We start from the raw sequence: 23,764 nt of genomic DNA on the forward strand, positions 1-23,764 counted from the left end.
GAGACAGGGAGAGGTGGGAACACGCACATGCCCGGAGCAGTGGCACTATGTGCAGCAGTGGCACTCCTGCTAGAGCTGACCCCTACAGAGATGGGGCTGTCATGAATGGCTGTGGGTAAGGCTCTGTGTCTCCATTGCTTGAAGGGAAGTGTCCCAGTCCCCTGGCGGCCCTGTGTCATTTCCTTCCCCCACTGCCTTCTGCAGGGTTGGGTGTCAGACTCAGTCCCCACGCAGAGTATTCACTGTGGCAATGTTTCCTGTCAGTCAGAAGTCAGAGTCCAGTCTGACTGTGGTGCTCATGCTCTCCTAGGGCATCAGAATGATTTCCAGAAGTAACCAGGGGCAGTCGGGATAGCAAGCTCCCGGTGTGTCAGTCAGGGGTTGTAGAAAACCCTGGGAGAGGAGCTGCTTAAAGCGGAGCTAATTTTGTAGAGAAGTCTCAGTCATTACAAACGTCTGTCTTCTAAAAGGGATAAATATAAAGATTTTACTCATTCTTGAATTATAGTTATTTTTTAGATTTATTTATTTGTTTATTTATTTTCTATATAAGTACACCATAGCTGTCTTCAGACACACCAGAAGGGGCATCAGATCTCATTACAGATGGTTGTGAGCCACCATGTAGTTGCTGGGAATTGAACTCAGGACCTCTGAAAAAGCAGTCAGTGCTCTAAACTTCTGAGCCATCTCTCCAGACCAAATTATAGTTATTACATGAATATCCTGCATTTGAACTTAGACCCTATTATTGAAGCAAAATTTACTCATTTAAAATGTGTGTGTGTCTGTGTGTGTGTGTGTGTGTGTCTGTGTGTGTTTATCTGAGTAAGTATATGCACATATATTTATAGGGGTGCCCATGGAGGCCAGAACAGGGCATTGGATTATAGGTGTTTGCAAGCTGTGAACATGGTGCAAAGATCTAAATTCTAGCCTTCATGATGGAGCAGCAATCCTTTGTAACTCAGAGCCATCTCTCTGCAGCCCAACACAGACTGATGCACAGCACACACAACACAACACAGACTGATGCACAGCACACACAACACAGACTGATGCACACACACACAACACAGACTGATGCACAGCACACACAACACAGACTGATGCACAGTATACACAACACAGACTGATGCACAGTATACACAACACAGACTGATGCACAGCACACACAACACAACACAGACTGATGCACAGCACACACAACACAACACAGACTGATGCACAGCACACACACACAACACAGACTGATGCACACACAACACAACACAGACTGATGCACAGCACACACAACACAGACTGATGCACAGCACACACAACACAGACTGATGCACAGCACACACACACAACACAGACTGATGCACAGCACACACACACAACACAGACTGATGCACAGCACACACAACACAGACTGATGCACAGCACACACAACACAGACTGATGCACAGCACACACAACACAGACTGATGCACAGCACACACAACACAGACTGATGCACAGCACACACAACACAGACTGATGCACAGCACACACACACAACACAGACTGATGCACAGCACACACAACACAGACTGATGCACAGCACACACAACACAGACTGATGCACAGCACACACAACACAGACTGATGCACAGCACACACAACACAGACTGATGCACAGCACACACAACACAGACTGATGCACAGCACACACAACACAGACTGATGCACAGCACACACAACACAGACTGATGCACAGCACACACACACAACACAGACTGATGCACAGCACACACAACACAGACTGATGCACAGCACACACAACACAGACTGATGCACAGTACACACACACAACACAGACTGATGCACAGCACACACAACACAGACTGATGCACAGCACACACAACACAGACTGATGCACAGCACACACAACACAGACTGATGCACAGCACACACAACACAGACTGATGCACAGCACACACAACACAGACTGATGCACAGCACACACAACACAGACTGATGCACAGCACACACAACACAGACTGATGCACAGCACACACAACACAGACTGATGCACAGCACACACAACACAGACTGATGCACAGCACACACACACAACACAGACTGATGCACAGCACACACAACACAGACTGATGCACAGCACACACAACACAGACTGATGCACAGTACACACACACAACACAGACTGATGCACAGCACACACAACACAGACTGATGCACAGCACACACAACACAGACTGATGCACAGCACACACAACACAGACTGATGCACAGCACACACAACACAGACTGATGCACAGCACACACACACAGACTGATGCACAGCACACACAACACAGACTGATGCACAGCACACACAACACAGACTGATGCACAGCACACACAACACAGACTGATGCACAGCACACACAACACAGACTGATGCACAGCACACACAACACAGACTGATGTACAGTATACACAACACAGACTGATACACAGCACACACAACACAGACTGATGCACAGCACACACAACACAGACTGATGCACAGCACACACAACACAGACTGATGCACAGCACACACAACACAGACTGATGCACAGCACACACAACACAGACTGATGCACAGCACACACAACACAGACTGATGCACAGCACACACAACACAGACTGATGCACAGCACACACAACACAGACTGATGCACAGCACACACAACACAGACTGATGCACAGCACACACAACACAGACTGATGCACAGCACACACACACAACACAGACTGATGCACAGCACACACAACACAGACTGATGCACAGCACACACAACACAGACTGATGCACAGCACACACAACACAGACTGATGCACAGCACACACAACACAGACTGATGTACAGTATACACAACACAGACTGATACACAGCACACACAACACAGACTGATGCACAGTACACACAACACAGACTGATGTACAGTATACACAACACAGACTGATGCACAGCACACACAACACAGACTGATGCACAGCACACACAACACAGACTGATGTACAGTATACACAACACAGACTGATGCACAGCACACACAACACAGACTGATGCACAGCACACACAACACAGACTGATGCACAGCACACACAACACAGACTGATGCACAGCACACACAACACAGACTGATGCACAGCACACACACACAGACTGATGCACAGCACACACAACACAGACTGATGCACAGTACACACAACACAGACTGATGCACAGCACACACAACACAGACTGATGCACAGCACACACAACACAGACTGATGCACAGCACACACAACACAGACTGATGCACAGCACACACAACACAGACTGATGCACAGTACACACAACACAGACTGATGCACAGTACACACAACACAGACTGATGCACAGCACACACAACACAGACTGATGCACAGCACACACAACACAGACTGATGCACAGCACACACAACACAGACTGATGCACAGCACACACAACACAGACTGATGCACAGCACACACAACACAGACTGATGCACAGCACACACAACACAGACTGATGCACAGCACACACACACAACACAGACTGATGCACAGCACACACAACACAGACTGATGTACAGTATACACAACACAGACTGATGCACAGCACACACAACACAGACTGATGCACAGCACACACAACACAGACTGATGCACAGCACACACAACACAGACTGATGCACAGCACACACAACACAGACTGATGCACAGCACACACAACACAGACTGATGTACAGTATACACAACACAGACTGATGCACAGCACACACAACACAGACTGATGCACAGTACACACAACACAGACTGATGTACAGTATACACAACACAGACTGATGCACAGCACACACAACACAGACTGATGTACAGTATACACAACACAGACTGATGCACAGCACACACAACACAGACTGATGCACAGCACACACAACACAGACTGATGCACAGCACACACACACAACACAGACTGATGCACAGCACACACACACAACACAGACTGATGCACAGCACACACAACACAGACTGATGCACAGCACACACAACACAGACTGATGCACAGCACACACAACACAGACTGATGCACAGCACACACAACACAGACTGATGCACAGCACACACAACACAGACTGATGCACAGCACACACAACACAGACTGATGCACAGCACACACAACACAGACTGATGTACAGTATACACAACACAGACTGATACACAGCACACACAACACAGACTGATGCACAGTACACACAACACAGACTGATGTACAGTATACACAACACAGACTGATGCACAGCACACACAACACAGACTGATGTACAGTATACACAACACAGACTGATGCACAGCACACACAACACAGACTGATGCACAGCACACACAACACAGACTGATGCACAGTATACACAACACAGACTGATGCACAGCACACACAACACAGACTGATGCACAGCACACACAACACAGACTGATGCACAGCACACACACACAGACTGATGCACAGCACACACAACACAGACTGATGCACAGTACACACAACACAGACTGATGCACAGCACACACAACACAGACTGATGCACAGCACACACAACACAGACTGATGCACAGCACACACAACACAGACTGATGCACAGCACACACAACACAGACTGATGCACAGTACACACAACACAGACTGATGCACAGTACACACAACACAGACTGATGCACAGCACACACAACACAGACTGATGCACAGCACACACAACACAGACTGATGCACAGCACACACAACACAGACTGATGCACAGCACACACAACACAGACTGATGCACAGCACACACAACACAGACTGATGCACAGCACACACAACACAGACTGATGCACAGCACACACACACAACACAGACTGATGCACAGCACACACAACACAGACTGATGTACAGTATACACAACACAGACTGATGCACAGCACACACAACACAGACTGATGCACAGCACACACAACACAGACTGATGCACAGCACACACAACACAGACTGATGCACAGCACACACAACACAGACTGATGCACAGCACACACAACACAGACTGATGCACAGCACACACAACACAGACTGATGCACAGCACACACAACACAGACTGATGCACAGTACACACAACACAGACTGATGTACAGTATACACAACACAGACTGATGCACAGCACACACAACACAGACTGATGCACAGCACACACAACACAGACTGATGCACAGCACACAGAACACAGACTGATGCACAGTACACACAACACAGACTGATGTACAGTATACACAACACAGACTGATGCACAGCACACACAACACAGACTGATGCACAGCACACACAACACAGACTGATGCACAGCACACACAACACAGACTGATGCACAGCACACACAACACAGACTGATGCACAGCACACACAACACAGACTGATGCACAGCACACACAACAGACTGATGCACAGCACACACAACACAGACTGATGCACAGCACACACAACACAGACTGATGCACAGCACACACAACACAGACTGATGCACAGCACACACAACACAGACTGATGCACAGCACACACAACACAGACTGATGTACAGTATACACAACACAGACTGATGCACAGCACACACAACACAGACTGATGCACAGTACACACAACACAGACTGATGCACAGCACACACAACACAGACTGATGCACAGTACACACAACACAGACTGATGCACAGCACACACAACACAGACTGATGCACAGCACACACACACAACACAGACTGATACACAGCACACACACAACACAGACTGATGCACAGCACACACACACAACACAGACTGATGCACAGCACACACAACACAGACTGATGCAAAGCACACACAACACAGACTGATGCACAGCACACACAACACAGACTGATGCACAGCACACACAACACAGACTGATGCACAGCACACACAACACAGACTGATGCAAAGCACACACACAACACAGACTGATGCACAGCACACACATAACACAGACTGATACACAACACATACAACACAGACTGATGCACAGCACATAGAACACAGGCTGATGCTCAAGCAAACATCATTCTTCAGCCACCTTAGCATTATGCTCCCAGAAATGTGATGCTGATGGAGGAGTTGCTGGTTAGTACCACTAGTTGTAGAATTAATCTCCGTGTGGGTGTGAAGTTAGCATCATGAGTGGCTTAGGAAAATGGATGTGTCAGTACACTGTCCAGGACAAGCGTTTCAAAAAAGAAATGACCCTTATAGTGCTAAAGTAAGAGATACAATTGAAAACAATACATTCCTCAGAAAAGTCAAAGGAGGGAGTCGTCAAGGCAGCTCGTAGGTAAAGGAGCTTGCCGCCAACTTCCAACCTGAGTCTGGGACCTGTGGAAGAAAAAGAGAACTAAGTCCTACAAATTGTCCTTTGGCCTCCACACATATGTGCCCCAGACAGACGGACAAACACACACACACACACACACACACACACACACACACACATACACTTATTGTAATAGGAACTTTTTTAATGTTTAAGAAAAAGGACCTTTGGTGTTGGGGATTTAGCTCAGTGGTAGAGCGCTTGCCTAGCGAGCGCAAGGCCCTGGGTTCGGTCCCCAGCTCTGAAAAAAAAAGAAAAGAAAAGAAAAAAAGAAAGAAAAAGGACCTTCATAATAAAATGATTCATATTTTCATGCCAGTGGCTTTATCTGGACTCAGAATGTTTTATACTAAGTGTGATAGAAATTTTAAATATGAATCCTTTAAAAATTATAGTTGTTGGCTGTTCTTCCATACATGGTACAATAACCTAAAATGTCCCTTGTTTTCAATGGTCTTACTATTTTTTCCAGTTTTTTATAGCTATTTACCTTCTATATGGCAGAATTTTCATTTCCATCTGCAGAAATAACTTGAATTCACAATTCAGAAGTCACTTAAGCATGCAATACTTGACAATAGTAAATCATTCTGAACGGTAAAGCCTGTCGTTAAAAGAGATGGATGACAGCAGTGCAGACCTTCCACCTCGGGAAAGGAAGCCGGACTTCGTCAAAGCTACATGGGAAAGAGCAGCCCCATTTGCAGGCCCCGAGTGCGCAAAGGGCTGGTACACATCTCCACTTTATATGCAGGCTTGGCTCTCACAGGACAGGGCTGTGTGCCCTGTGTTTCAGCAGGAAACTTGCTAGGTGTTTCTGTCCACTGAATGTGAAGGGCCATCCACGGTCCCATGGGTCTGTCCCCAACTGTTTTAAGAGATTATGGGACCTTTTGTACACGAGGCCTAGCAAACAGCCATGGAGTCACCAGGGTAGAGTTTATGCTAGCTCCGGTTTTCCCTAGATGGAGTTCCTGATCCACTGAGAAATGAGCAGGCTGCTTCCCATGTGAGCTCCACTGGAACTGCCAGGCTTTCCCTCCATGGTGGACTTAAACTGTGCCAAAGAAATCCTTACTCTCTTGAGTTGCTTGCTGTATGTCTTCTGTCATGGTGGTGAAAAATATTAGGCACCAGACACTCTTCCCCATGCCAAATTGCTGATCTAATGTAATACAAGTTACCTCATCCTCCATTGTGGATACCAGAACCGTTACCTTTTATTGTGCCCCAGACTTAGCCATAGGCTCTTTATATGCTTGCTTCTTGTGTCCCAGAGGTTATGTTTGCTCAACAATCATCACAGATGCTAACTGCAGATACACAGTTGTCAGCACTCACAATGCCTGCCCTCGTCTAGTCCACGCCATCTTTCTAGGCCCGGTGCCCCCTGAGTCTGTCACAGTAGTTTGTGAATCAGTGTATGTCCGGCATTAACACTGAGCCTGCGTCTGACTGTCAGCTGTTCTTGTGTCTGTCTCTCAGTCACATCAGACTCTAGATAGTGTGTCACTGCCGTGCCCGGCTGTGGGCAGTTCAAATGGGGACCAACACAGAAGCACAAAACAGCACAGCGGCCAGTCACCCGAGGAAGGGTGCTCACTGCCTGGGTCTGGTTGAATCGGAGCACATGCAGGCATAGTTCCGGGTTCCATACCTGCTCAGACTTTTTTGGTACATCTCCACCCATTTTCCTGTCTGAGTAAGAATTGTGTCACTTTGAACATTTAACCATTAAGTGAATACAAATGAACACAAGCACATGTACAACACAGACACTTCTTCGAATGCAGACTCAAGGTGTAGCCGCTTACAGAGTGAAGGCATCCTGTCAAGTCTGGCATGGGCTTGGTTAACTGAGTAAAGTCTTCTGGTTGGCACTTAATAAAGACAGGTTATTTTTTAAGGGAGCGGGTAAGTGGTAGACACATGAATCATGTTTTATATTGTTGGGATGACTGACAATGAAATTGGCAAAATAGCAGTGAAAAAAGAACAGGCAGGCAGACAGACAGACATGGGGACTCGTTTTCATAGCACTGATCTGAGCAACTTAGGGAGGTCTGGAAATGTGACACAGGATGGACACTGGTCAGCGGGGACCTGGGGAGGCTGGGGCTGGGGGTGTATCACAAGGATGGACATTGGTCAGCAGGGCCTGGGGAGGCCGGGTTGTATCACAAGGATGGACAGCAGTCAGCAGGGGCCTGGAGAAGCTGGGGGTGAGAGATGGGAGGGACACTGATCAGCAGGACAGCACAGCAAGTTTGTTTAAAAATGGTTCAGTTGTAGTTTCTGACAGGAACTTAAAAGAATCTCTGACGCTATCCTGATGGAAATAATCAGAGGGACAGAACTTAAACCCATGTGTGGAGCAAGGAAACCAGCGTCTACACCTGGGACACAGCTTAAAAGCTGTAATGAAAGCATAGAGATGCTCGTCAGGGCTAGGTTGTACAGTTGGAGCCTCCTACCCTGCCGAGTTCTGCTCTGAAGTAGGCTTTAACCTCAGTGGTGGGCTTGCTGCTTGTTACAGTTCACACTACAGGGCAAAGTTTACTTTATTTTAAACACACATTTTCCCTTTTCTTTTAGCTGTGTTTCTGAAGCCAGAGCCATGACCTGACACCCTGATGCTACTGTCAGGGCCTCTGTGCAACTGGCACGTGCACCATGGAACTCAAAGTGTGGGTGGATGGAGTCCAGAGGATCGTCTGTGGGGTCACGGAGGTCACGACTTGCCAGGAGGTTGTAATAGCCTTAGCCCAAGCCATAGGTGAGTAAAAATTGTCACGACAGGAAATGACACTTCACACTTGTGGGGTGTGGGGTTATGTGTACGCGTTGTCTGCCTCAGCATCGTGAGGACCATGCCCAGGAGGTAACTCAGGGGTGCACACTCAGAGTGTCAGAGGGCTCGGCCTATAGTTCCTTGGCCTAAAATGCAATGCTGGGCAGAGAACATCAAGGAGTGCATGGGGTGAAGAGTGGGAGAGAAGAGGGAGGGAAGAGAGAGCTAGGAGAGGAGGAGGCAGGCACACAGGCACAGAGACACATGCCAGGGACACGATAGCTCCAAACACCCTGCCCCAGAAGCTTGCTTCATGTAGCTGGGTCCCATCTCCTAAGGTTTCTAGAACCTAAAATACTGTCACCATCTGGGGTGACCCAGGAGCCTTTGGAAAGACACTTTATGTCTAAACTATAACATTCTGACACATTCCCCCAGAAGTCTGAAAGCGCACGTTGTAGGTCACAATGCACAGAATTGTCTCAGTGGCTTTAATGGTCTGACACCGTTCAAAAGCCCCAGTAAAAGTCTGTGGAGACTCAGTGGACCCCTAGCTAGGAGTCAGTGTAGAAGAGAAGACGCATTACAGAGTCACAGCACTCAGTGCCACAGATCAAACATTCCTGTCATAAGAAAAAGAGGAGGAATGGGGAAATACCAAGAAAATATGGGACTGAGGCTAGAGAGGTGGCTCGGTGGCTGGAGAGGGCTCGATTCAGTTCACGGCACCCATGTCATGAAGCTCACACCACATGTGAGTGCAGTTCTAGGGGACCAGACACCCTCTTCTAGCCTCCAAAGGCACATGTATACATGTGGCGTGCATGCACACGTGCACACACACACACACACACACACACACACACACACACACACACACATCAATAAGGACAAATATTAACAGAAACGACTGGACCCAGGCATGACTGAACCCAGCAAGACAGCACTGGACCTTTGGTCCACGTCCAGCATCCAGGGCACATGGTTACTGAGCTCCAGTGGCCTTGGGTAGCTGGGTGACCTCACTGCCTTCCCAGCAGCAGCTCCCATGTCCAGCCTCCCCGGCCCCTGGAGTCTTCAGTGCCAGCTCCCCTTCTCCCTCACAGCCTCACACATTGACCGCACAGCGTGGTCTTCAAGACGCTGTCCTTGACACATGCCGCCTGGCTTCCCCGGTGTTTCCATCACCCCACGACTCTTGCCCTCTGCGTGCTGTGGAACTAGCACCTCATGGATGATGCCAAGTCTGCTGCCAGCCCAAGCACCCAGGCCTCGGACCGCAGCTGCACTGCCTCTGAGTACTTGGGCAGCTGTGCACCATGGAAAAGTCGTGAGGAGAGTACTTCCTAGGCAGCCCTTGGTCCACAAGGCACCCAAAGGCTACCTCCTTCCAAGGGGAAGCCCTTTGAAGGGGTGCTACTGTGTCCTGCTCTCCAGTCTGTGGGGGTGCAGTGTGGCCAGCTTCTGAGATTCTGGCTGGGTACCTCCTGTCATCACAGTAGAGACTTCCGCACTCTCTGGCAGCCTCACTCCTGTCTGCAGTGTAGTCTTTTTCTAACCATTGAACTGTTTTTGTTTTTAAATTTGCTCAGCTCTGTCCTCCCAGGCCTTGCTGTAAGCCTGGCTCTAGGCCACCGGCATCACTGATGCCGTACCCTGGGCGCTACGTTGTCCTACAGTGCTACAGTGCTCCTCCAGAATAATTATTCCATCCTGTTTAAACTCAGCCTCCCACGAAGTCTCAAATTATGAACAAACGTAGGCGTTCGCCACAACAGAACACAAATGACTTCTCTTCCAGCTCCCAATTGAGTTGTTCCCATCTGAACCTTGGTGAGTCGAGCCTTCATTGCCCACACTTGCACTGGAACTCTGCTCCCTGAGCTACAAACAAAATCACCCAGTAACCCACTTACAGCAGCGTAAGGTTTTACTAGCCTATTTCTCCAAGCTCTCCCAAGTTCATCCCACAAACTACTTTCCAAGGCCTTACAAACCCCCTGGTCAAATGCCACAGCAGCCTTGACCTGCTCTTGGTCCCAGTTCTCTGCATCAGGTGCTTTACCTAGCTATGACCCAATGCCTGACATAACAACTTCATGTGAGTATTACTGATCTGTTCCATAGGTTCAGGAGTATCCCTTCATCATGGTGGGTAGTCATATGACACAGCTCACTCCTGGTAGCTGTCTTAGTCACTGTTCTATTGCTATGAAGAATTGTGACCAAGGCAACACTTCTATGAGAGACTTATAAGCATTAGTTAGGGGCTAGTTTACAGTTTCAGAAGTTTAAGTCCATTATCATCATGGCAGGGAGCGTGGTGGCATGCAGGCTGGCATGGTTCTAGAGAAGTAGTTGAGAGATACATCGGGATGCACAGGCAGAGAAACTGGGCCTGGCCTGGGTTTTGGAAACCTCAAAGCCCATCCCCATGACACAATGCCTCCAATAAGACCACACTTAGTCCAGTGAGGACACGCCTCCTAATCCTTCTCAAACAGTGCCCTCACTGAGCATTCAATACATGAGCCTTTGGGGCCATTCTTATTCACATCATCATAGTTACCAAGCTAAATAACAAAGGACTACGGGGAGAGGCCAGGGCAGTAAGTCATCCCAAAGGACATGGTACCATAGACCAACTTCCTCCAATTAGGCTATATTCCCTGTCTCTTACCACTTCCCAATAATGCAATCATGAATCTATCAAAGGATGAATCCATCTATTTGGTCAAAACCTCTAGAATCTGTCACAGACACCACAAATCTGTGCTCTGCTACTCATGGCATTTCCTAATCCATCAAATGAACTTTTAACCAGTGTTTGTGGGTACACACTTGCATTCTTCCCTGTGAGCTGGACACACAGCCCTGAGGTGCACTTTTCTCTCACTCTTGGCCTGTGGTGTATCGTGTTGTGATGATGCTTGCTCTCTGAACCCACCAAGCCACTGGTCTTGAACTAGAGTCTGCACTGTCTGCTCCTCATGCTTATCTTGAATGCTGTGTTTTATCTTTTAATTCTAGATGTTTGCTTAAACCAGAACAGACTCCTAGTTCCCAGAATCCCTCATGAGTTAAACTCTTACTGTCATTTCTGAATACATTTAAAATTAAAGAATAAAGTAAATTAAATAGTATGGTTCTTTATTAAGCAGAAATGTATACTTAGACTTGTAATAGAATGAAGATGAAGTTGCGAAGTCTGAGGTTCCATTATCTAAAACCTGGGGAACCTGAGGACGCAGAAATGCTAGGCAAGTGCTCTACCATTGACTGCCCTCTATTCTCAGCCTGCTTGTTACTCTGGTTTTGAGACAAGGTACCACCAACTTGCCCAGACTGGCTGTCTTAGTTAGGATCTTACTGCTGTGAATAGACACCATGACCAAGGCCACTCTTGTAAAGGACAACATGTAATTGGGGCTGGCTCACAGGTTCAGAGGTTCAGTCCATCATCATCAAGGCGGGAACATGGCAGCATCCAGGCAGGCATGGTGCAGGAGGAGCTGAGAGTTCTACAGCTTCATCTGAAGGCTGATAGCAGAATACTGATTTCCAGGCAGCTAGGATGAGGGTCTTAAAGCCCACACCCACAATGCCACACTTCCCCTGACAAGGCCACACCTAATAGTGCCACTTCCTGTGCTGAGCATATACAAACCATGGCATTCCACTCCCTGGCCCCCATAGGCTTGTTCAAACATGAGCCATAGCATAATGCAAAATACATTTAGTCCAACTTCCCAAGTCCCCATAGTCTACAGCAGACTCAACAATGTTAAAAGTCCAAAGTTCAAAGTCTCTTCTAGGATTCATCTAATCACTTAACTGTAATCCCCAAAGCAAGACGGAACCATCCAAGCAAACTCCAAACTCTGCGTCTCCATGTCTGATGGCAAAGCCGTCTTCAGGACTCCAGCTTCTTTTTCATCTTTGCTGACTGCAGCAAACTCCTTTCTCCTGGGCTGGTTCCCCTCCCTGTCAGCAGCTTTCCTCAGCAGACAGCCCAGGGCTCTGGCATCTGGAACATCTTGGGGTCTCCAAGGCAACTTCAGTGTTACAGCTTTTTGTTCCAATATCTGTGACCCACACATGGTCTTCTGGGCTCCTCCACAGGGCTGGCCTCACTTCCCCAGCTCTGCCCTCTGTAGCACTCTAAGCTCAGGTTGATCCACTCCACTGCCGCTGCTGTTCTTGGTGATCACCCCATGGTTCTGGCATCTCCAATGCACTGGGGCCTTCCACTGCGACTAGGCTTCACCAATAGCCTCTCATAGGCTCTCTTCATGGTGCTAAGCCTCAAATCCTTTGTATGACCCCTTCAGTCCTGGGTCATCAACTGCAACTGAGGATGCACCTTCACCAAGGCCTTCCATGGCCTCTCACTGTGCCTAGCCTCGGCTGCTCTTCACGACCCCTTCATGCCTTCAAAACCAGTACCACATGGGTGACTCTTACACACTACCAAGTCCAGCTGCAGCAGGAGGTACAATCTTAGCTATCTCTGGAACACAGCTCCCTGTGCTCCCAGAAAACACTTCCCAGAAGATTCATCTCAGTGATGCTGGTCTCTTCACGATCACCACTAATTTCTTAGCTCCAGCTGACCAGTGTCAATTGCCCCAATAGTCTCCTTTCTCTCTTGACTTTGAAGTCAACTATTTAAAATATAACCAGTGTTTTGTTTGCAATTTTTTACTTATGCCACACTTATTTAGCAAACACTCAGACTGTCAGTGCCGTAGGAAGCTGGCTGGGGAGGTACAGTCTGATGGCGTTCGAGCTCACCTGTTGAGGCACTCATTCTTCATGCTCTGCTGAGTGCTGGGTGAGTGTTCACGTCTGCATATCCAGATGCCCTGGATGCCCCAGTAATGGAGGAAATGCTGCTGTCTGTTCAGAAGCTCACGGCGCGCTTCATGGGCCACTCCAGTTGTGAGATAGTCGGTCAGGGTTCTCTCTAATTTTCCTTGCTTTATGTGCTTGTCTGTTTGTGTTACCCATGTGCACGAAGGTCAGAGGACAGCCTCGGTGCCATTTCTCACACACTCTCTAGCCTTTGTTTGAGTCAGTCTCCTACCGTCCCAAATCCCACAAGGATCACAGATGTGTCCTGTTGTCCCTAACATTGTCTAATTTCTGGGCTCCGAGGTCATGTCTGCTCATGCCTATGAGGAAGGCTGACTGATGTCTCTTCTCATCCCCTAATTAATGTACATGCGTAATGTGTCCCTCAAACAGTGTAGCCCGCATTCCCGAAAGAACTTTGTATCGACAGAGCCTGCCCCTCTTAGCCAAGCTTCGACCTCAGGTGGACAAGTCCATTAGAAAGAGAGAGCCTAAAAAAAAGTCTCTCACTTTCACAGGAGGGGCCAAACAGCACCTACCTCTAATGACTGTCTACAGAGTGTGTTCACATCTATAACATAGTTTCTTTTTTTACTACATCTGTCTGTTTGTTTGGGAAGCATCAAATATACCAAAGCTAGAAATCAGTGTCTTGTTTCCCAGGGTCCCAAGATCGTCAGGCTTGGGGACAAGCATTTTACCCATTGAGCTGTCTTACTGGCCCTATATTGCCTTTTGAAAGTTTATTTCAATTCTGTAATTATTAGGTACAGCATATTTTTATTCATTTTATTATGTCTTTAATAATAAAGTCTAAATTTTGTCTTTATTTAGAAGAACCTTTGAAACTATTAATATCAACATTCCTCAGATCCTTTTAACAGGAAGTTACTTCAGAGAGCCATCTTCATGGGGCTGTGTGAGCTGTAGGCATGCCCAGCCCTTAGGGAGCTCTGAGGCCTGGGCCCTTCACGGAGCTGGGGTGGGTTCCCTGCATCTCTCCTGAGGAAGCTTAGACAGTGAAAATCTGTGCGGGTTTAGAAGCTCAGGTCAGCACCTGGGCCACAACTCTTGGCTGTGGGAGACACATTTTCAGTGTTTTTCTTTGTTCCATCTATCCCCAGAAGTTCTGAACACGTAACATTCAGCTGGGGAAAATAGAAAGAGTTTCTAAGCCAGAAGCATGCATGTAATAATTCAGGTCTGAACCTTAGCTGTCACAGCTTTCAGGGGTTTGGGATCTTCTGACGCTGCCAAGGTAGCCTGGACTGGACTCTAAACGTTGACGTTCTGATGCTGGCCCAGAACAGTCGTCAGACATACCGTCTGTTGCAGTGTTGATGGTTATGTGTCCTACCATGACAGTGTGCTCTGATCTTTTCTGTCTAGGTCGAACTGGAAGGTACACCCTTATAGAGAAATGGAGAGACACTGAACGTCACTTGGCACCACATGAAAACCCCATTGTGTCCTTGAACAAGTGGGGGCAGTATGCTAGTGATGTGCAGCTCATCTTGCGTCGGACTGGGCCATCTCTCAGTGAGCGACCCACCTCAGACAGTGTGGCCCGCATTCCCGAAAGAACTTTGTATCGACAGAGCCTGCCCCCTTTAGCCAAGCTTCGGCCTCAGGTAGACAAGTCCATCAGAAGGAGAGAGCCTAAAAGAAAATCTCTCACCTTCACAGGAGGGGCCAAAGGGCTGACGGACATATTTGGAAAAGGTAAAGAGACTGAGTTTAGGCAGAAGGTGCTGAGTAACTGCAGGGCAACAGCAGAGGAGCTGACAAGGCTGATCCGGCTGCAGACGGGGAAGCTGCAGGCCATCGAGAAGCAGCTGGAGTCCAGTGAGGCAGAGATTCGATTCTGGGAGCAGAAGTACAGCTGTAGTCTGGAAGAAGAGATTGTCCGCCTAGAGCAAAGGATCAAGAGAAATGACGTGGAGATCGAGGAGGAAGAGTTCTGGGAAAACGAATTACAGATCGAGCAGGAGAACGAGAAGCAGCTGCAGGATCAGCTGGAGGAGATGAGGCAGAAAGTAGCCGACTGCGAAGGCAGGCTAAAGGACTACCTGGCCCAAATCCACACGATGGAGAGTGGTCTCCAGGCAGAAAAACTGCACCGGGAAGTTCAGGAGGCACAGGTCAACGAGGAGGAGGTGAAAGGAAAGATCGAAAAGGTCAAGGGGGAGGTGGACCTTCAAGGACAACAGAGCCTACGCCTGGAGAACGGAATTAGAGCGGTGGCGAGGTCTCTGGGGCAGGCCACCAAGAGGTTACAGGTAAGCCCCATAGTCAGCAGGGTCCCACAGCCTAAAAGGGGACATTAGCTATGGGGACCCAGAGATGGCTCTGCAGCTCAGGCCTGCTTGTCACAGGGTTAAAACCTTAGACTGAGAATTTTATGAGGATCTTGCTTTCCTCATGTTATAAAATGATTATTAGTGGATAAATCTCCAACATCTTAGCAAAACTAAGAACTCTTAACTCTTGTGAACCAAATTGCTACTAATTTGCAGTCGGTTATAAAGTGTACAAGAAGGAAATCTGTGACCAGATCAGCAGACTGTAGCACCTGGGTACATTGAAACTGCGCACTTGTCACATATTTCGTATGTCAGAGTGAGAATATGCATTTCATAAGTCTGTGGCACTGTCCAGAGGGAAACTTCATGTGTAAGAGGTTGGGATGGCACTGTCTTTGGCCACTGTGTCCACATAAACCAGGTGTGTCAAACTCGTCCTTCTGAAAGTGGGTCCCATCCCCCATCCCCAGAACAGCCCTGCCTGCCCAGCGCGTTATAGAGTAACCGGTGTTTTCCAACCAGGACAAGGAGCAGGAGCTGGAGCAGTTGACCAAAGAGCTGCGGCAGGTCAACCTCCAGCAGTTCATCCAGCAGACAGGGACCAAGGTCACTGTGCTGCCGGCCGAGCCCACTGAAATCGAGGCCTCGCAGGCAGACATAGAGACAGGTAAGGCCCTGAATAGCATCCTTGTTTCTGAGGGAAATGGTAATATTTGGGTAATCTGCTCACTACGATGGCCATGTTGTTTATTTTAGACGGCTTCTTTATGGGCCTGTTTACCAACACACAGAAATACACATATGAGTGTTGGCTGTGTTAATTTGCATCCTAGAGTCTCCTGACTTCCTCTCCTCTCTGAGTCTTGTCTCCCGTCTCTTCTGTTGTTGAGACACCTTCCCCGCTGTGTGATGTGGCCTCAGCCACTGGGAGACGCAGCCGGGAGAGGTGCTGTAGCCTGGGACACTGAGTCACCACCACCTGCCCTCTCCCTCCCAGGTCTCCTCTGCACCTCAGTGTGCTCTGCTCTCTCCAGTTCTCCTGGGTAGGAAGTTGACACGTTTTCTGGTTAGCCAGTTCACCAGATGTTTCTGTTTCCTGTTTAGAGGCACCTTTCCCGTCTGGGTCCCTGAAGCGACCTGGTTCATCACGGCAGCTCCCCAGTAACCTCCGTATCCTGCAGAACCCTGTCTCCTCCGGTTTTAACCCTGAAGGCATCTATGTATAGCACTGTCTTCGGGGGAGGATTCAGCGAAGGCGCCATGAACAGTAAGGTCCTTCAGTCTTGTGCCAACTGAACAGAGCAACTGTTCCCAAGCCGTGTCCTCTCTCCCGGCCACTCGGAGCCACGCTCCGTGCACTGATGCTCCACATGGAGTCCGTTCTCTTCGCAGTATTCACGTGTGGTCCGCAGCTGGAACGCAAAGCCTTCGTTTTTATTTGTAGCATTTTGAGAGCATAGGAAAGCACTAATCTATGTACACGAATACACCCTGAATTAAGAGTAAAGAAGTTATGTGACTGCTTAGTTTAATTTATTCCATGTAATTGATTAATGTATGAATGTTGCTCCTTAATATTTTATTAATGCTTGCCCTGTGACGGTTCTGTTACATGTTGTGGGTTCCGACTGTGTTGACAGACTCCGTCTGAGCTTTACCCGTGCACAGCTGCGCGGGCCTCGCGGATGCACCACCATCCAGACTGCCTCCACGGAGCCCACTGCACTTACGTGCAGCCTTCTTAGCCCTTTCATAAGTGAGATAATTCAGCTTGCTTTCTAGTCTGGGAGTTAATCGTTCCTTTACAGTATTCCAAACATGGCATCACAGAAATACCGTTAACAAGGTAAATTGTTTGTGTAAAATGTTTGTGATCACAGCGGTCCTGGTGCACTCTGGGAGGCTCTCCTGCCTTACTGTCTCCTCCCGTGGGTCCTCGTGTCTGATAGAACATGAGGAGGAGAGGTCCCTGGGGATCGGGTTGGTGCACATTGGGAACCATGCACAGTGACCACTTCAGAACAAGCCACTTCCTCTGTGAACTTCATGCCATGCACAGCCGGGTGAGTGCTGCTCGCCATGACTTCCAACGTGGACTGCGTGCTTTCTCTAGACATGGAGAGAGGAGAGAGTGCTGTGGTCCGGTAGTTTTTTTTTACCAAGGACATAAAATTAAATTCAGAGTATGTTTTTTATTTTTAAGTTTGACTCTATAGGATATTAGTCTCCATTTATATTTATATCATCTGTGTACAAAGCCAAAAATGAGTCAGCCCTGTTGTCGTGAGCAGTGACGTCCACCAGGAACATTCAGACAGGTGCTGTCAGGTGCCTCACAGCCCTCACCTTCTCCTGAGTAAATGGGTACAACGTGACTAAGACTTTAATCTGAGAGTTAAAGTAGCTTTTAATCCTGAGGAGAATGCACCCTCTGTGTTATTTACATGCAGTGACATGAGCATGGCTAGGACAGTAGTGCCATCCCATCACGCAGTTGAGGGTGCACACACATCCAGCCTGATGAATGTTTAATGAAGCTGAGAATGCTGCTTTATTTTGGTTTCCAGTGAAAGAATTTAAGAATGACTGTGAAGTAGTAGACACTTCTAGAGAACTGAAATTCGTGCAATGTTGCCTTCTTACCCAAGTGAATCGCAGACTTCAACTGAATGCTGACTTGCCCAGTAGGTCTTGCTCTCACCGCTTTGCAGATGACTTGAGAAGTAAATTCTTTCTGAAGTAACCATCACCTGGACACATTTGCTCCAGATTGTAACAGTTGTTTCATATCTGTATACATTTAAAAGTAATTATTCAAAGTCAGAGTAATTGGCAGCTTTGGTGACACCAGTGAGTCCACATGCCCAGGACCTGCCTTACTCGCCGACTCTTCCTCACTGAGTCGCTGCGTTGTTCAGCTATGTTGAAACCTTGTTCATAAACGAAAACATTGTACAAATGGCTTATCTTTGATTTAAACCAAATGTTAGCTGCAGGTAGGTTAAAGTCTATGAAAACACGAAAGATGAAGCTGGGCGTAGTGGCTCACGATGGTGGTTCTAACACTCAGGAGGCCGAGGCAGGACTGCTAGCATGGGGTCTGGTGTGAGACCCTGTAGAAAGAGGGAGAACTGCACACGTCCCTTGGGATTCCTGGCAGGGCACTGTGCACAGCACACTCAGCTGTGAACGGCCAGACTTAACTAGGAACCTAAGCAGGATGGCTCACCCCACCAGCTCCCAGCAGTACTGGCCTCCACCACTGTCACCTCTGAACTTAGCCGGCTGCCATTCAGGCCTCCCTGCCCTCCTGACGGGCGGATGCAGCCATACGAGTTCACAAACACGCGAGTAGCGAGCGGTGCTGTGTCACCAGTCACAGGACCTTCGCAGGCACACCACTGTCAAGTGTTTTCTAAATCCTTTTTTAGCTCGGGGAAAACAACTAATTTGTGTAGGAACATCTGAAAATATTTTAGTCTGCTGTCACAGTCTTTGCCTATTGTGACTGTAAATGAATTGGCTTTTGAACCCTACCTCTGGCATATGTCAGAGGGGTGCAGCCAATGGTATTCAAAAACTACCAAATATAAGTTTGCATATGGAAAAATATACAGGTTCTAAATAATAAATTAGATCACAAGTTTTTGTGGCTTTTTAATTAGTACTGCAGGTTATATTATGTGGTTTTTCTACAGGTATTAACTATATTACAAGTTTTTTTCTTACCAATGAATAATTTGAATATCATTGGTCTCTTTGACCTATAGAGCATCCTCTTTCTCAGAGAATCACCCACAGTGGGTTACCTCAGTTTTGTTGTGTGTCTTTTCATTTCCTTTCTATTGTGGCTGTGAGTGTTCCTCCAGTGAACAGGGACGTTTTGTATGTGAGGCTTCAGTTGACAGGGGTTGCCCTCTGACCATGCAGGTTGATGGACAGCCATCAGGGAGCAGTTGACAGGAGTTGCCCTCTGACCGTGCAGGTTGATGGACAGCCATCAGGGAGCAGTCAGAGCTCCATCCAGCAGTCTGCACAGTGAAGCTGCAGCTCGCGGTACTCCACATGGAGTGTAGCAGCACAGACTGACAGCTGAGACGGTGCAGTCCTGTGGTGACCACAGAGGCCTTCAGAGACAAGAACTCTTCACTTAGAGTGACATATAGGAACACCTTTCCAAGTTAGGACCTTGATAGATTGAGGAAACAATGTGGAAAAGACAAAGACCTGATTTCAGGCAGGCACAGAGAGACAGGCAGTTAGCATTGGATGTTGCCTTTGACGGGTTAGGCCTTAATGTATATTAAAAGATGCTCTGTGTGCTTCCCCAGCACACGCCTGTCTTGATCGGTAGATACTGTGGTGAGGCCAGCTCGGAAGTATTCCTTCTGTGTCGTGCCAGTGTTTTTAAGTTGTATGTTCGTACTGTCCGCTGTGGTGTTTTAAGTCCCGGGAGAAGGCTGCCGGCTGTGTCGAGTCACGGCCATCAGTATTCACTCAGTATTGCTGCTCCACATTTTCCCAGTGCGCCTTCCATGCCAGGACATGGCTGCGTCAGTCGCGGGAGCGCCTTCCCATTCATTTTATATATTTTTAGAAACCAAATGATGGCAATGGCTATGTAGTGTATTGTTAAACCAGCAGAACTCTAAAGGCAATAAACACATGCATATATATATATAGGGGAGGGGAAGGAGTGGAAATACAGGTTTACAGCCAGATACGGTGATAGCCCTTCAGTGTATTTCTCTGTCTTCACTGACCTAGAAGGATTTGAGTTGCTGCAGCTCTAGACAAAATGTCCACGTTTGCTGATTGTGGGCCATAAATATGCTTTTAGCACTGCTTTGCTGATGTATAAATAAGAAATCTGTAATATGTACCATATGTAATTATTTTCTTTTGACTTTATTTCAAAATGTATATTTTCTGATTATTATCATGAGCTATAAAGCAAAAAGATCAATATCTGATATTCTCCCAAATAATAAATTTTCAAGATTCATTGGGGCAATACAATTGTTGCTTTCTTTCTTATATATTTGATACTTTAAGATATAATATTGTTTCCTTCCAAAGATGTCAAAGGAAGTAGGCCTGTGTATCAGTGATTTTTTTAAAAATGACATTTTTAAAATGTACTGTTAACCTGAAGGATGGTATGTTCCTCAGAAGGCAGCAGCTCGGCTTGGGAGGCGCTCAGCAGGTGAGTAAGTCCAGGTCCCCCGCATGCGTGTGGCATGCCACACGCCAGTAGCACTAAGGCAAGGCCGTCAAAGACAAGTGGACCCCTTGGGCTCATTAGCCAGCCAAGCGGAGACAGCAACTTCCAGTGGGAGACCCTGCCTCCCCCTGCGGGTGCAGCGTGATCGAGACTGGTACCTATAGTTGACCTCTGGCCTCCAAACATGGATGTGCGAGCCTGGGTACACAGCACACACAAAAAATACACAAAAAGAAAAAGGGAGCTGCTTCATTAAAGTAGGGCTTGTAAGAGACTAATGTCCCAAACAGGGAAATAAGATGCCTGTTAGTCTGCATTCCCAGATCTCTTAAAACCTGCGGGGTAACTTTAAGACTTGGACTCTGCAGTGTCACCGGGGCAGGGTACTGGTGCCTCATGAGTAAAGGTTCTCGTCACAGTCACCCCAGGAGCTCCGTAGCAAGCCACAGTGATTAAGTAGCCGTCCACCTTGAAATTCAGACCTTTGAACCCTAGAGCACTGCCTTGTGACCCTGTGAAATTGCTGGAACTTGCAGAGGACAGCATCTAAATCTTGCTACCTCTAATGTGCCCAAGCTGTATCCGTGTTTGTAGGAGTAATTTTAAGTAGATGCTAAGCATAGGTTAAGAAAACACGCATGAGTAATATCGTGCTATAGAGACCAAGAGGAAAAGAGGAGACTCAGTTCTGAGGCTTAGTTAGAAGCCCTAGACTTTTAATGATCCATCCTGTTCCCCTCTAAAGTGTGTGTTAATGGCTGAACAAAACAGTGTCCTCTGTTTACATAGCTCCTCCCTGGCCTCTTACAGTCTGCCTGCAGAGTGCAGTACGAGATGCCAGTGGGGTTTGTATATAGTGACCCCTACTTATGGCCCCCCACTTCAAGGATTTAACCCTCTCAAAAGGAAGGTGAATCTCACTACTGCATGTTAAGCTCAATTCAATGGGTAAGGGTTCAGTGTCTGGGACCATTGCTGGAAGGGCTTCCCCATCAACTCAAGCATCAGGACCCTGGCGAAGGTGATAGAAATCAGAAGGGCCTTTGACACTGTCCGGGGCTAAGGCTATGAAGGACCGACCTAGCGGCTGTGGCTAGAGGGTGATGCAGGAGCGACTCGAGGGTGCACAGACATCATGGAGGGACTGGAGGGTGCACAGACATCATAGAAGGACTGGAGGGTGCACGGACATCGTGGAGGGGCTGGAGGGTGCACGGACATGGTTACGAAGGCCTTGGTTGCTGGGTAGGGAGTTGGGGGATGTACCTACAGTTTGGACATTTGGTCCTGTTTGAGATGTGGAAGATGGCATATAGTACAGCCCACTTCCCACTGGCTTCTTTTTGCTTCCTGGTCCACTGGGATTCAAGTAGTCAGCTGCTGCACACTACCACAGGGCCACTGACCTCCGTGCCATGAGGAACTTCAGCCCCTCGCCTACACTGCGAGCTCAGGACAGATAAACTCTTCTTTAAGTCCCGTTGTTGTGGACACATCAAGTATGGAAATGGCACGGTCAGGGTCAGATGAGTATCTAAGGAAGACACTCCTGGCTGCCATCGTGAAGTCATGGGAGAGTCATGTGACGAGGTGTCATGCTAGAAGCCTAGAAGAACCAGCTGGATTAAGTGAACCGAGGAAGCAACTGTGGGGGCTTAGACATTGAAAAGGCCACACGGAACGCCTGCTTGCTACCAGGAAATGAGGAATCAACAGGATGAGGGAGGCGGATGGAGCAACTGTCCTAAGCACGGGCTCACAGGCACCTCTCTGATGACAGTGGGCTTTGGAATACTGCAGCATATTCTTTTTTTTTTTTTTTTTTTTTTTTTTTGGTTCTTTTTTTCAGAGCTGGGGACAGAACCCAGGGCCTTGCGCTTCCTAGGCAAGCGCTCTACCGCTGAGCTAAATCCCCAACCCCTGCAGCATTTTCTTGAGAATGTTTTAGGGTGGCAAGGTTGCGTGTAAGGACACTTGTTACCGAGTAAAATAAGGCAATTCATGTATGTATATAAACCGTACGTGTGCCTGATACCCACAGAGGCCAGAGAGGGTGTTAGATTCCCTGGAGCTGGAGTTACAGATGGTTGTAAGTTGCCAGGTAAACACCAGGGAGGGCTTCGGGTTTTCTTCATCCCTGTTTCAGGCACTCGTATATACGTGTGACTGTGAGA

The 23,764-nt window shown here is 47.9% G+C and overlaps 1 protein-coding gene across 5 annotated transcripts in view; it reads left to right on the top strand.

Moving 5' to 3' along the window:
- The window catches only part of Rassf8 (Ras association domain family member 8), an 81,743-nt gene extending 60,363 nt beyond the window's left edge, over nucleotides 1-21,380 (top strand). For 4 of the 5 annotated variants that reach the window (XM_063286174.1, XM_017592668.3, XM_006237659.5 and 1 more), the window contains 4 exons: nucleotides 9,014-9,194; nucleotides 15,453-16,342; nucleotides 16,889-17,033; nucleotides 17,471-21,380. In XM_063286174.1, coding sequence (XP_063142244.1) covers nucleotides 9,092-9,194; nucleotides 15,453-16,342; nucleotides 16,889-17,033; nucleotides 17,471-17,592 — 1,260 coding nt within the window. In that variant the 5' untranslated portion in view covers nucleotides 9,014-9,091 and the 3' untranslated portion in view covers nucleotides 17,593-21,380. The remainder of the gene's footprint in view (nucleotides 1-9,013; nucleotides 9,195-15,452; nucleotides 16,343-16,888; nucleotides 17,034-17,470) is intronic. The other variant, NM_001191753.1, reaches the window with a different exon arrangement.
- Nucleotides 21,381-23,764: the final 2,384 nt, after the last annotated feature.

Source organism: Rattus norvegicus, chromosome 4 (genome assembly GCF_036323735.1).
Source record: "Rattus norvegicus strain BN/NHsdMcwi chromosome 4, GRCr8, whole genome shotgun sequence".
Classification (NCBI taxonomy): Eukaryota; Metazoa; Chordata; class Mammalia; order Rodentia; family Muridae; genus Rattus; species Rattus norvegicus.